The sequence below is a fragment of the Phacochoerus africanus genome, chromosome 4 (assembly GCF_016906955.1).
Source record: "Phacochoerus africanus isolate WHEZ1 chromosome 4, ROS_Pafr_v1, whole genome shotgun sequence".
Classification (NCBI taxonomy): Eukaryota; Metazoa; Chordata; class Mammalia; order Artiodactyla; family Suidae; genus Phacochoerus; species Phacochoerus africanus.
Window position 1 is genome coordinate 19,877,793 of NC_062547.1, and position 15,049 is coordinate 19,892,841.

The 15,049-nt window shown below is 43.1% G+C and overlaps 1 protein-coding gene across 5 annotated transcripts in view; it reads right to left on the reverse strand.

The window, feature by feature from the left end:
* Positions 1-645: 645 nt before the first annotated feature.
* ALKBH3 (alkB homolog 3, alpha-ketoglutarate dependent dioxygenase) overlaps positions 646-15,049 on the reverse strand; it is a 37,053-nt gene continuing 22,649 nt past the window's right edge. For 4 of the 5 annotated variants that reach the window (XM_047775940.1, XM_047775942.1, XM_047775941.1 and 1 more), the window contains exons 9-10: positions 2,047-2,145; positions 646-1,016 (exon numbers count right to left, since the gene is read on the reverse strand). In XM_047775940.1, coding sequence (XP_047631896.1) covers positions 924-1,016; positions 2,047-2,145 — 192 coding nt within the window. In that variant the 3' untranslated portion in view covers positions 646-923. The remainder of the gene's footprint in view (positions 1,017-2,046; positions 2,146-15,049) is intronic. The other variant, XM_047775944.1, reaches the window with a different exon arrangement.

Here is a 15,049-nt window from a genome sequence, read left to right on the forward strand (position 1 = left end):
GTGCAGAAGAGAACACTGAGTCAGAAGAAAGCCTTAGTCATGGGGCTGCTGAAATCTAAAATCTATTAGGTAACTGAGTCTCTGCCCTGCAGGACTGCTCCCGCTCCTATCTGGCTTGGGTTTAAATGACTCAAGGAATTCTCCGGGGGAAACTAATCTATGTGGAACAGCTGCCACTAGCAGGGCATTTGCTGCTCTTCCCCGGAAATTTCTCATGACATCACTCAATTCTTCCTCCCTCTGAGGGGCCTGTTTTCCCTCATATTGCAAGTAGTCCAGGTGGCTGCTTGGAGACATTCTGGAGAATTCCGCCTTCCCTCTTTATCCAGAGGCTTGTCCCCTGTCTGAGGTGTCCTGGGAGGGGCGGACAAGCAAGGAGACACAGTTAAATCCAGTGCTCCCAGAGTGTGCAGCTTTCCATCACAGAGCACACAGCCAAGATGCTCAGGAGTCAAGGCAGACTTCAACAAACCTCTGTTTGGGTTTCAGCAGCTGTCTGCCCACGGAAGGCTCCAGAGTCACTGACGCATATTTATTTCTCCACTTTGCTAAAGGCACAAGGAACAAACACGTGCGGGTTTAGGCCAGACGCAAAGTCCATTCATATTTCTTCAAATGAAGCAGGAGAGGGCAGGAAAAAACCGCTTATGGACAAAATCATCTGCGAACACAGCCACAGCAGTTTTTAATTTGCCTAAAGAAAAGATGTGATTTCAAAATGTGATTAGGGATTACTGTTTCCACAGTAAACATATTATGAACACAAACTGCTGTCTTTCAATAGGACTCCAAGCTGGGAAGCAAATCCCATCCTCATCTTCCAAACAGCCACACCACAAGAGCAGCTGGCCCAGCTCTGGAAGTGTCTTCATGGTGGCAGGTTTGTTCAGTCTCAGCACAGCTTCTCTCTCCAAGATCTCCCATCACCAGCGCGCCCCTCGGGGGTCAGGATAAACTGTCCGAAAGGTCAGGTTTATTCTTGGCTCTCTAGAGTGGTACTCTTTGGGCACTCGATGCTAAATGGAAATATGAATAACCCTGACATAAACACACTTATGCTTTTATTCCAAAGCAATTTAAAACTTATTCATGAAGACAGACATATTACAATGTTATCCCCCTTGAATGAGCAGCAATAGCTCTTTAAAGTCTTATGGAGAAAGATCGTCTCCGAAACAAATGCTCATTCCCACCCTCACTGCAACATGCTAGTACCCTCAGGGGGAGATATTTTCATCTTTTCTAAGTGTTGCTCTTCCTCTTGGCCTCCTGCCATTTCCCCAAAGCTCATAAGAAAACACATAAATGGCTGAGACCACCGAAAGGCATCAGATTCCCCTCTCATGCTAAGTGTTCTCACATTGGTTTGCACACCTTAAAGATGGCCTGTGCAGCCCCAAATGGCAGCCACTGGCTGCTTAAAGCTATATTATCTATTATCTACCTATCTACTTACCTATCCATCCATCCATCCATCCATTTATTTATATTTTGGCTGCACCCACAGTGAATGGAAGTTCCTGGGGTAGGGATCGAATCCGAGCTGCAGCCACAACCTATACCACAGCTACGGCAACAGGATCCTTAAGCCACTGCGCCAGATTGGGGATCAAACCCATACATCAGCAGCGACCTGAGACACTGCAGAGACAGCACTGGATCCTTAACCTACTGTGCCAAAGCGGGAATTCCATTTTTTTTGGAGGGGGGGGGCTCTTTAAATTAATTAAAAATTCAGTTCTTGAGCACACTAGTCACATCTTAAGACATCAACAGTCACTGTGTCTAGTGGCTTTTCCACTGGGCTGCGCAGACACAGACTATTTCCCTCACTACAGAGAGTTCTAGAGGACACCGCTGCTGTAGAAGGCCATCTGCCTGTCAGTAGCATCAAAATTCCTTGTAAGTGATGTCATATTATTCCTTCTTGCTCATTATTAAAGCAACTTGCTGTTCACCACATTTGCTGCAGAGATGAATAATTGTAAGCCAGTTGGGAGACTGCCTCCACGTGACCATGAAGCCACATGACTTGCATGTTCTCACCTGCCAGTCTGCTTGTGTGGCTCCTTCCATGATTAACAAGGTCCCGTGATCCAAGGGTATCTTCACTCTGTCCACATATGTGTAGTCTCCATTCTCTTCCTAGAAAACAGCATTCATTGTACTGAATGGTTTTGCTTCTATGATCGAGATTCAACAGAACCTGACACTGGTCAAAGAAATGTCAACCTCCACTCAGCCAGACTTCAGGGCTTCATTTACTGGCTCTGTCACTTGGTGGCTGTTTGACCTTAGGTGGGTTATTTCACCTCTCTCTTCCTGATTTTACTCATTTGTAAAATGGGATGATGACAGTACCTGCCATATAGGGCTGATGTGAGCCTCAACCGATATATGTGTGAATCACTGGAGACTGGCACATATTAAGTACCAGATAACAGCTATTAGCATTAGTATTATCAGCATCCAAAATGCAGAAAAGCACATTCTGGCCTATGAAGGAATTCAGTCATTTATACAAGAACTCTTTACATCTGCTTTATGCTGTGCCCTGTGTTTTGACGTAGTATTAGGAGAACAGGCTTTCAAACAAGACACGGTGTGATGAGTTTTGATCACCTTTTCACAATTTATGCTAATTCACTAATCAGTATCTATGTTAAAAACTAGTCACAACTCTTCCAAGAGCTATTCTGGTATTTTGGAGACAGATTCCTGTTTCTTTCCATAACAGTCAACAGCAAGATTTTCTCAAAGAGGCGAGCTCTGCCTTGACTAGAACAGTACTGAGACTGGCTGTTGTAAGCCTTGGAGAATGGATGGCAACTCCTGAGGACCTAGGACACCAATGTCCGTCTTCCAGAGCTCAATGTCAGTTCATGTCCATTATCGGAATGAAGCTTCGCAGCACAGGCTGCAATATGGCCAACAGGTGGTATTACTCCTCCTCCACCGCTGACAAAGGGGTGCATTAAACAACTTGCTTGCTCACAGCCACAAAGAACAACTCAAGAATTGAGATGGGGACAGACCCAAGCTTCCTGATTTCTTCACCTCCATTCTGGGCAGATCTGTCCATTCATCTGCTTTGCTTCCAATGCAAGAGATTACATTTGGGTTACTGCAGGACTGATTTCACTGCAGTGCTCTGTTTATGTTTATTATTGTAGGGGTGCTTCTGAGAATGTAACTGTTTACAATAATTTCCCCCAGGAAAATCAAAATCAAAACAGTAATGAACTTTCATAAACAGTCTAGGTTCCAGGCCCCAACCCTTGGCAGTGACTTTATCAAGCACTGTCATAACGGTTACAAGCCGATGATAAAGCAAGGCTTGAAACAACTTTCGGTCTCAGTGACTGATTTTTGTGCCTGACACCTTCTGTCTTCCAGTCATAAGTAAGCACCACAACATTTACCTCTGACCCCTCAGCTGACCAGAGAGCAATGGGAAGATGACCCTGTCCTCAGGCGGCCCAGCTCCATCTCAGAAAAGCAAAAGTTTGCTCTCTGAAAAAAGGATTCCAGACAGCAGAGGTGTATGTTCTATTGAGGAAAAGGTATCAAGGGAATGCACTGCGCACGAGATGAGAGGGCCCAAGGCTCCATGAGGTAAGGTGTAAAGTCCATACCAGATCAGGGTTAAGCTTAGCTAGAAACAGAACTGCTGCCGCCCTCTACATAATCCGGAAGTTCAGCAGGGCCTTACTTGGTGCTACATCAAGCACAGACACTAGGCCAGGACAGTCAAGTGAAGTAGACAGGAAAAACGCTTAACCACAACATGAAGACAATTCTGAGAGGAAGTAGAACATTAAAACATTATTGGGATAATACTGTACATCAACTACACTTCAATTAAAAAAAAGAAAAGAAAAAAATACTCTAAAGAGGAAAAGCATGTTCTAAGAAGAAGGAATTGTTTATGCAACAACCCAGAGGCCAAGAAACCAAGGCTCATCCTGTGTACACAGAGAGTAGGTGTGAGGAGTGATTTGGAGAAGACGCTGGAAAAATTAAAAGCCAGCATTTTCTAATCTGGTGTTGCTCTGCCAGAACCGCTGTGATAAAGTGCAAATATAATTTCAAATGCCTCTCCCTTGTTTAAATGCTTACATGACACCCCAAAGGTTTCAGGATGAGGTTCAAATCCCTTAGCTTGGCACCCACAGAGCCTGAGGACCTGCCTTCCTTTCTCTGTAGTTTCACCTCCTACATCTCTCTCATGGGCACCCTGTGCTCCAAATAAATGAAACTACTTAACAGTTTTCCAAACAGGAAAAAACCCCACGTTAGGGCGGATGGAAGAGAAGATGCGAGCACTGTAATTCTACCTGGAGGCGTGACGCACATGAAAGAGAATTCATGCGCAAGAGGGAAAAAATCGCCACGGACAGAGAGGGACGCATTTCATTTCCTGTTCCTAAGATCTGAGTTTTTCAAATGAGAGAAAGCCTCGGGTTGGTATAAAACACATTACATCCAGTATCACCATGAGTTGTACCAAAGAGCAAGAGAGGGGGAGCTTTCACTCTGGAGGGAGCTGCTCTGTTCAGTCCCTGAAGGAGACGGTGATACCAGCGCACCCACAGCGAGAGGGGACTTGTTACTCTGCTGCTTCTTACTGGTTCCTCCCGACACTCTTGGCTTAGGAAGTGTATTCCTAGTTCACAGAGGACAGACAGAGAAGAGAGCAAGGGATCCTACCAAGGCAATGCTTCCTTCTCTTGAGACCAGAGTGGCACCAGGCCACAGCGCCTCCCTTTAACTTCACCAAGATGCACAGGGACTTTTTCCACCGAGGAAGCAGATAAAAGGCAAGCTCGCAAGGTTGTGCATGAGGGCTGAGTTGATAAATGGAGAAGTGACAGGGATGCTGGGTCGGACTGTTTAGAGAAGAACATTCACAGCCATTAAGCCTGGTTAAGTTACCAAAACACAGCTCTGCAACCCTTCTGATTTACTCAGGTCTTTCTTCAAAACAAAACAAGACACACTCCTAAAAGAGCCACGCCTTAGGATAAAATTTTCCATTCCCGATCCCCGTTTAAAGAAACTTCTAGGGTCACAATCAGTCTACCAGGTGGGCTTTGCTGTTGATATTCTTGGCAGTCCACAGACTTGAAACCACACAAGTAGAAGGGAAAAGCAAAAACTATGATTTTTTTTTTGTCTTTTCTAGGACTGCACCCGCGGCATATGGAGGTTCCCAGGCTAGGGGTCTAACTATGATATTTTTATATTAATGTTGATCAACATTCTCACTCCCTCTCCAACCATAGCCAATTCATTTGAATGCTTAATTATAATCTCCAACAAATGCTGGGGCTTTCCAAAGTTCCACAACTCTCACCAAGATCTGAACCTATTCAGCTTCCTTTAGAAAAATGCTACTTTGGGGGTGGGGAAGCCTGGGTGCATTTATTGTTATATCATTACTAACCACCCAACAGACAAGAAATCTAAACATTTTTCTTTTCATTTGGAAAGGAAACTTCACCCTGTATGAGATCTTTGTGGATTTTTCACGTAATCGTGTCTTTCTTGACCTAAAAAGGTGTCCTAGAAATTACAAACATTGACACTTGAAAATCATCACTGGCACCGTTTTTCTTTTCCCTACTATAAAAGTAACATAAGTCCATCAGAGTAAATGACACAACTGCAATGTCCTGTGCAGTGTCTACCTTCTTACTCTCTGACAAACTTCATAAGGGGAGAGCCATGTCTTTCCCTGTTGAAATACGTTCAATGCCTATCACACATGTTGACAAATATGTCCTAAATGACTGAGGAAAAGCATTGAGAAAATACAAAAATCACTTTTAATCCTGTCACGTGGAATTCATACAACATGTACATAGTGAATATTCTATACACACAATCATGTACTCATTTTTAACATTACATTGTGAGCATTTTCTGCATCTTCGATATACAGTATTTTAAAAATATGGTTATATAATACTCCTTTGTATGAATACGTTCTGTCTTTTTTAAATTCACAAGTTATTTTTTGATCACCTGTGTATGTGAGGTGCTGGGCTAGTGCTAAGGACAGAGCAGTGATGTGTACATGGTTGGGAACAAAGATTTTAATATACGAGGAATACTTCAAAAAAAAAAAAAAAAAGAAAAGAAAGGAAAAAGAAAGAAAAAGCTGCTGCAAGTAGATCTTGGACAAAACATCTCTGAGTATTTTTTAGATTATATTCTTTAAAACAGAATAACTGGATCTAAGAGTATAAATTTTAAGGCACTTTGATTTATAATACAAACTGCTTCATTAAGAAGGTTACAGCCATTTATAATTCCATCAAGAAAATATGACAGTACCTATCTTCTGACCATATCACCAACATGGAATGTTATCAACTGATAATGATGAAAAAAATGAGGGAGAAATGGCAACTCACTCTTCAAACATAAAGTTCTTTAATTACTAACCCAGTTCACTGTTTTTTTCACATGCTGTTTGCATTTCTTCTATTGTAAACTCTCTGTCCGTGTTCTTTGTCCATTGTTCTACGGGGTGTTAATGTTTTTCTTATTGATCTATAACCATAGATAGTAAGATATTTTCCCTTTGTTATACTTTCTGTAAATATTTTTCTCTCATTTGTTATTTGCTTTTTAACTGTTTATATTTAACATAGAGTAGCTCCAAAATTTTAAGAGTTAACTCTACTTATCTTTCTTTGGCTCTCCTTCATAGTTTTTATGCTTAGAAAGCCATTTCCCATCCTTAGGATGTTAAATATACAACTCCATTTCCTTTTAGTTAAAAAAAGTCTACATTTTTAAAACTTAACTCTTTAACTCATCTGGCGCTGGCTTTCTACCCTCTGTCCCAGGCTTCTTTTCACAACAATTTCCAGGTACTCAAACTAAGCATCCTGCTAGACTTTGTGGACTCACTCGGTCAACCATGGTGTATGCTGCTAAAGTGCCAGGCATGTTAGGGACTATATGTCCCCACCATTGCTAATTCTCACCACAGCCCTGTTAAGAATGTGATATCCCTCATTTTATTATAAGCAAAGGGAACTGGAGGGAAAGTACATTTCTAAGGCAAAAGGCTGGCAGAAGGCAGGTAGGCAAGTATTAGACTTCGATCTTTGGCTCAAAAGCCTGCATTCTTTCCACCTTGCAGTGCTCTCTAAAGTGGTAGCTCTTCCTTCTTAAATCCTGTAATACTTCCCACCTAAATTATATGGCACCCTAACTATTCTGTAAGGGTCACAAATGTCAGCAAGGAGCATAAACAAGGGATGGGGCCAGGTACAACACAGTGGGGACCATAGAGAACTAGAGAGCATGGGGCCTGCATACAGGTGGTGGCCACACTGCAGCTCCCTCACTGCTCCTCTGGTGTTGCCCAATCTTCTGAGTTTTCCAGGAAACCAATAAGTGGGATTTTTACGTGAAATCTCCTGAGTTATAAATTTTGGCAACTTTAAAACACGAAGTGGGAGTTCCTGCCGTGGCAGTTAAGAATCCAACTGCAGCATCTCGGGCCTCTGTGGAGGCGCAGGTTTGATCCCCAGACTGGTGCTGTGGGTTAAAGGATCCAGCACTGCCACAACTGTGGAACAGGTCACGGCAAGAGTTTGGATTCAATTCCCGGTCTGGGAACTTCCATATGCCAAGGGTGTGGCCATTGAAAAACAAAAACAAAAACAAAAAACACTGGGAAGTATAACCAAAACAAGTCTGAGGACAAGTTTCAGCTTAAGAGCTGTCCCACTGCACTGCTGGTGGACCCATCACATGACTCCTTTTATGCCCATGGCTGTTGTCCCATGTCAGCTCCCGAGCAAGGCCACGTGTTATCTGCTGGCCTTCTCTGATCCTCCTTTTTTGCATTCCACATGGTAGTGTCTGACAGAAAGCTCAGGACACATATGCTACTTCAAGTGTCATCCTTTTTTTTTTTTTTTTTTTTTTTGAGGGCCACACCTGCTGCATATGTTGGTTCCCAGACTTGGGGTCAAAGCGGAGCTATAGCCGCTGGCCTACGTCACAGCCACAGCAACGCAGGATTTGAGCCGTGTCTTCGACCTACACCACAGCTCACAGCAGTGGCCAATACTTAACCCACTGAGCAAGGCCAGGGATCGAACCTGTGTCCTCTTGGATACTAGTCAGATTCCACCGAGCCACGACAGAAACTCCAAGTGTCATATTCTTAATCTCAGTGACCCCAACGCAATTAGAAAAGGCCATTGCTGTGTTGTGCTGTATCTAGACATAGTTCTCAATGCCACACAGCAGGATCTCATTGTAAACCCATTCCAAGAGCACAATGGGAGGAAAAAGTATGTATACATGTATGTGTAACTTTGTCCCCATGCTGTACAGTGGAAATAAATAAATAAAATAAATAAATAAAATAAAAGGCCACCTTTTGGAGGCAAAAGATGCTTTCAAATTAATGATCTCAAACAAGAGTGAGAAATAATGGTTCTTCAAGTCATCTCTGATCTCTTAGATGAACTACTTACCTAGAAAAATGTCCATCTTGTTACTAAGAAGATGCTCATAAAAACAAAACACAAATGACCAGAAAGGTCGGACAAAACAAAGTAGAAGCCCACTATATGTTTCTCATTCCCCAAGCTCACGGGTAGCACTGGACGTGCAGTAACTGTTATTAGTTTCTTCACTGGAGGCATTGGGAAAGGCTTCGAGGCAACAGTGGGCCCTTGAGGCATGGAGAGAACTTAAGCGAATGAGAAGGCAGAGTCCATGCCCGAGGAGCAAGGAGAGAATGTGGAAGAAGGGGGCAATCACACAGGGAACAGTCAGACACCAAAGGAGGTCGGGCACAGGTTATGTAAAGATCTGACAGTCTGGCTGAGGAGTTTACATTTTATCCTTTGTTCCAGTAGGAGCAAATAAAGATTTCTGGGTTGGAAAACAAAGTGATGACAGCAGTGAGCTCAATCTTGGCTCTCTGCTCCTCTTGCTCTATTCTTTTGCCCTGAATTGATAATGTGTAATTCCATAGCTTTACATACTATCTAGATTATTAGGTTCAATTCAGTTCAACAAAGAGTTGTCTATGCCATGTGGAGCAAGTGATTCAATGAGGTGCCTCAGCCGCCTCGTCTGTATGATGGGGAGAGTAGCAGTACTGACTCTGGAAGATTCCTGGAAGATTGCATGTAAAGCACTCGGCGCACAGCCAGGCACAGTCAGTCCTATACACTTGTTATCTACCACTATCCGCTTCCTGTTGTTACTGTGGTTCCTATCCTGACAATTCCCAGATATACCTCCAGAACTGGCCTGACATCTGAACCCTGAACTTCATAGCCAACGTCCAACTTCATGTTTGGAAGACTCAAACATCTCAAACTCAGCACGTAGAGGCAGGAACTCTAGATTCCCTCTACAAATCCTCCCCAAACATGAGCACAATCAAATGCAGCCCCCGTCCCCCGCTCCTCCTCCATCTGAGTAAACAGCACCTCCATCCACCAACTGCTCAAGCCAGAAACCTGGTTCGCCCTCAAAAATCTACCTCAAATTCATTCACTGCATTCCTCTCCACTGACACCATATGAATCCAAGTCAACAGTTTCCCTCTAAAAATACTGCAACAACCTTTTATTCAGTCTCCCACTCCTGCCTCTCCCTGAATTATTCTTCACACAGCAGCCAAAGTGCTCTTTTAAAATTATAAACCAGATCATGTCACAACTTCATTTATTCCCATTGCACTCAGAGTAAAATCCAAACTCAGAGCTCTAACAAGTTGTAATTACGTCTCTCTGCTTATTTATTTTCTAGTTCCTGTAACATCTGTGAGGGCTGGGCCTATGTGTGCTATAGTTACTGCTATATCCCCAGAGTTCAGTGTAGTACCGGACACATAGTAGGTGCTTAATTAATTTTTTTTTGGGGGGGAGAGAATAAATGAATGAGCTATTCCTGAAAATACCTAGCACCTGGGTATCAGACAGAACTGAAGGAGAAACTACTGGAATTAAAGATATCAGTGTGGAAAAAGGTCATTTTAGTATTTCAGACGTGGTAAAAAGAGCCTGGGATGAAGCCGCTGTTAGAAGGATGAGTTTTTCAGACATTTCAAGAAGGAATTAAGAGTTGGGGATAAGTTCCTGTCGTGGCGCAGTGGTTAACGAATCTGACTAGGAACCATGAGGTTGCGGGTTCGGTCCCTGCCCTTGCTCAGTGGGTTAACGATCCGGTGTTGCCGTGAGCTGTGGTGTAGGTTGCAGACGCGGCTCGGATCCTGCGTTGCTGTGGCTCTGGCGTAGGCCGGTGGCTACAGCTCCGATTTGACCCCTAGCCTGGGAACCTCCATATGCCGCGGGAGCGGCCCAAGAAATAGCAAAAAAGACAAAAAAAAAAACAAAAACAAAAAAAAAGAAGAGTTGGGGATTGAAACAATTAAAATGAGAGAATAGGGAAGAACCGAAAATAACTTAGGATGTAAGCCTGACCAAGAGAATGATGACATCATGAACATAAAGGGACTTAAAACTGTGGAGTTTTCCGAGAGAACAATAATAAATCTAATTTTCAATTTCAGGTTAGAAGTTACATATGCTGTTGCAACTGGAACATGTACAAAGTGGTAACTAGAACCTGAGATAAAAGTCAAAGATGGAAATAAGATTCAGAAGTTGCTCCACCAAACAAGAAATGGTTGAAGCTATAAGAACAAATGAAATCTCATTTACTTATTTATTCAATCAAAATAGACACAGAGTGCTAAATGCTGGGGACATATGATACACAAGAGAGAAATGGATCTTGCCTATACAGCATTTACAATCTACTGCTGGTTCATAATTCCTAAAAAGTAATATAGATAGGAGTTCTCTTGTGGCACAGCAGGTTTAGGATCCAGCATTGTCACCACAGCAGCTTGGGTTGTTATTGTGGAGCAGGTTTGACCCCTGGACCTGGAATTTCTACATGCTGCAGGCATGGCCAAAAAAGTAAAAAAAAAAAAAAAAAAGAGGAATGTAGACAAAGATAACAGAATCAAAGACAATCTTGAGCAGCCATATTTAAGGGATTGAATGTAAAGGAAAAAATCTCAAAGGAGGCAGAAAAGTAGCAATAAGTGTGGGAATAGCTACGATAATACAGTATTTCAGAAGCCAATAGGAGAAAGCAAAAGCAGCTAACAAGTGGCTGAGTTTCAGGCAGAGAGGTGCTGGATACTGGGTGATGAGCAGTACAAGGCAGAGGAGAATGAGAAAAGGCCAGAGTACTCGCTCTTTAGAACAGTGGTATCAGCACATTAAGCAGTAGGGACGGCGCTAAAGAGCAGGTATTACAAAAGTGAATTATGTCAGAGGAAAGAGAAACTGCAGATGTAGACAATGTATTCCAGAATCTGTGCTTCAAAATCAAGAAACCCCCAAGATATTAGAGTGTCTGCAGAATCCAGCAAAGGGTTTTCTCAAGATGGTGAGAGCCAGAATAGGGATTTCCCCAGCTCTCTGGTCCAAGAGTCAGCTACATGGTAGAGCTGTTGACAGGTCTGGTCAAGGCTTTTTTGCAGACTGAAGTGATACTGAAAATTAAATGCTACCATGTGCTACAGCTACTTAGCCTGCTGGAGCCAACTGTCCCTTTACTCGCCCTACCTCCCAACTTATAACTATGCCAATAACGTCCCCCTCTCCTCTTTTCTTTCTTTCTTTCTTTTTTTTTTTTTTTGCTTTTTAGGGCTGCACCCAAGACATATGGAAGTTCCTAAGCTAGGGGTTGAATCAGAGCTGCAGCTGCCAGCCTATACCACAGCCACACGGGATCTGAGCCACGTCTTCGACCTGCACCACAGTTCACAGCAACGCTGGATCCCTAACCCACTGAGCAAGGCCAGGGATTGAACCTGCATCCTCATGGATACTAGCTGGCTTGGTAACCCACTGAGCTACAACAGGAACTCCTGCCTGCTCCTCATTTTAAGTCCTTTATTCCCAGCTTGGTTTCCCAATCAAATTGTGGTGTAGCCTTGTCCTTGAGAACCTGGCTTCTAGATGGCTTCATGGATCATCGAAGCATGTGGCTATATTTGGACGGCAAAGCTGTTCCTCTAGCGCAGATATAAGAACACAGCTGGACTTTTTGTTCATGGCCGTAACATCTTTTAAATCTGACACAAACAAAACACATTAGTTATGGAAATTATGGAAACAGAGTAAAGCCACAACCCCACAAAGTCATCTCTACAGTTATTCTGCTGACTCAAACCACACTTCCAATGATGGCATCCTCAATATTGATCTGAAAAACATTACTTTAAAAAGGGAAGCAGCTGTTTCTGAAATAAGATCTGCTAAAGTAGGAGGCTAACTGGAAAAGCATAAATTTGAAATGACTGAGGTTATCTGTTCAAAATGGTTTTGAGCTCACTTGCCACACAGAAATCTTGGCATTTTTATCAAACCTTTCCCCTGATTTTGGGCCTGGATCTGGAACGGAAGGTTCTGGTGAGGTGCGTGAGAATACCAAGCATGAGGGACTGGCAAGTGCAATCAAACAACCTACACGGGCCGCCCAGTGATCCTCATAGCTCAGTAAGGCAGGACCTCACCTACACCTCACTCAGAGAGGTGGGTCTGGGAGGTCTGGGCAGTCGTTCAGTGCAGCAGAGGCTCTCTCCACAGGCACCCAAGCTTAGCACCGCAGACCAGACTAGCATGAGGACTCCTGCCTTTCCTTCTAGACTGGACACGGTAGAAGGTGAATGCAGTTTACAGAGAAACACCTGCCTGCCTATGGCTTTTGTAGTTCAGATTTGTTGTTGATAAAGTTCCAGGGGTGGGATTGGGGTAAGGAGTTTACTGATTTTAAGCAAAAAACAAGCTTGGCTTTACACTTACTGTTATAGTTATTCTAGCTACACTGAATGTACTTTTGAAACCAGAGGACAATGTAATGAAGATTCCATTCTTGCTGATAAATTTCCAGAAACGCAACTTAGAGGACTACTATCTTGAAAGAGCTTCCACTCAAGACTGTAGCACCAGAAATAAAAGCTCTCAAATCAATCAATCAATCAATTTTAAAAAAGGAATTTCCACTGTGGCACAGTGGGTTAAGAATCTGACTTCAGTGGCTCGGGTCACTGAGGAGGTGCAAGTTCGATCCCTGGCCCAGCACAATGGGTTAGAGGATACAGCACTGCTGCAGCTGCAGCATAGATTGCAGCTATGGCTTGGATTCAATCCCTGGCCTGGGAACTTCCATCTGCTCTGGGTGCTGCCGTGAAAGAAGAAAAACAAAGAAAAAGAAAACAAATAAAAGCTCTCTCTCCTCGAAGATTATACAAATTCCATGAAGCCTGACATCCAACTGACCCCAGTCACCAGCAAAAAGTGCAGGGTTTTCTGATCCATTACATCAGAACACTCTTCCAAACTGTTCCTGGACATAACCTGATCAGGCATAATTCCCCACACCCACCCCTGCCGCCTTCCACTGTATCCACTGGAATTCCCACTCAGTGATGAGCAAATACCCCTAGATCTTCAACCTCATGTGCTCTGAAGATTCCCCCTACTTCTTGACCTAGTCAAAACCTAGCTCTCTCCAGAAGATTCCAGATTCTGTGAAATCCTCCCCTGTGGAAAACGATCATGTCTCTAAGATCTATATTCCTCAGCAACACTTTCAGACCATATTCCCATGCCTCTCTTCAAGATGCTTGCTCCTTTGAGCTCACATCATTGAACCTGTCCACCTCTCTTCTCTATCTTGGTCCCAGGAATATACAAGATCTAACAACCTCCTAATTGGTCCCTGGCTTCCATTCTTGCTCCTGTCTAGTCTGAGTTCCACAAAGAAGGAATTGATCTCATAAAATTTTAATCAGATCATGTCACTCTTCTGCTTAACACACTTCAATGGCCTCTAGATGGACTAAAAGTCTGCTGCTTCCTGAGGCTCATAAGTCTCTGCCTGATCCGGACCCTGCCCACTCTTCTGATCTCATCACTTGCCACTCACTTTCCTGCTTGCTCCCTCTGCTCCAGTGTGGGGCCTCCTCCTCCTTCCTCAAACTCACTAAGCTCTTTTCTGCCTCAGTTAAGCAGTCATCCACCAGGAAAATGTGACTTGTGAAAAATGAGAAAATTACCAGAAGGCTTAGGAGTAGTTTTTTTCGAATATGGCAAAGCAGAGGGAAAAAAAACTCTACCATTGAAAGAGGTTTAAAAAAAAAAAAATCCAAGTTTGCAGGCAGATCTCATACCTGATCAGGGTACACACAGACTTGACAGATCACTTGGGAAAAGACTGCTCTCTCAAGATTGAAATTACTCCTGGTGGCAATACAAAACTGGGAAGCCTTTTACAAAAATGAACTATTTCCACTGACAGTCAGGACATGGATGGATTCTAGCCTGAGACAAGGCTCCAAGGAAGCAAATGCTGATTCCAACTCCCAAAAGATCTCATCTGCAGAGAAACCAGGTCCTCCCAGACTACTTATCTTTATCCACTTAAACATGCACAATCATTTACTCACTCACTCACTCACACTCTCCAAACCATCACAAGACCCTAGAGATAGGAGCTCAAAGACAGTCATCATTCCTAATCCCAGGCCACTTTACCTTCCCCGAGTCTCCCCTGCACTCTCTCAATGAATGCCATTTACAGGCCAAGGGAAACCTGAAGGTTAGCTTCACTGCTATTCATTTTCGTTTTCAATTTCCACATCAGAAAAGTCACCCCAGCATCCACCATTTATAATAGCTTAAAAATTCACTGATTACTGCAACAACTTTCATAGTGTTTTTCATGGGAAAACTTTTCTATTACTCCCATAATATTACCTTCTAATTATCACCCCCATTTACAAAAAAAAAGGAGTAAGTATAAATAAGGCAGATAAGTGCTTTTTACAAACATCAATGACAGAAACAAGAACCAAAACCTGATTTCCTATATTTCATTAAGGTATGTATTAAAAAGATGATGGGTATCCACAGTTTCTTTCAAGTAGTTCTTGTCAGTTTTCAGAAGAGATGCTGTAACAGAAGACGGACTAGTAAGA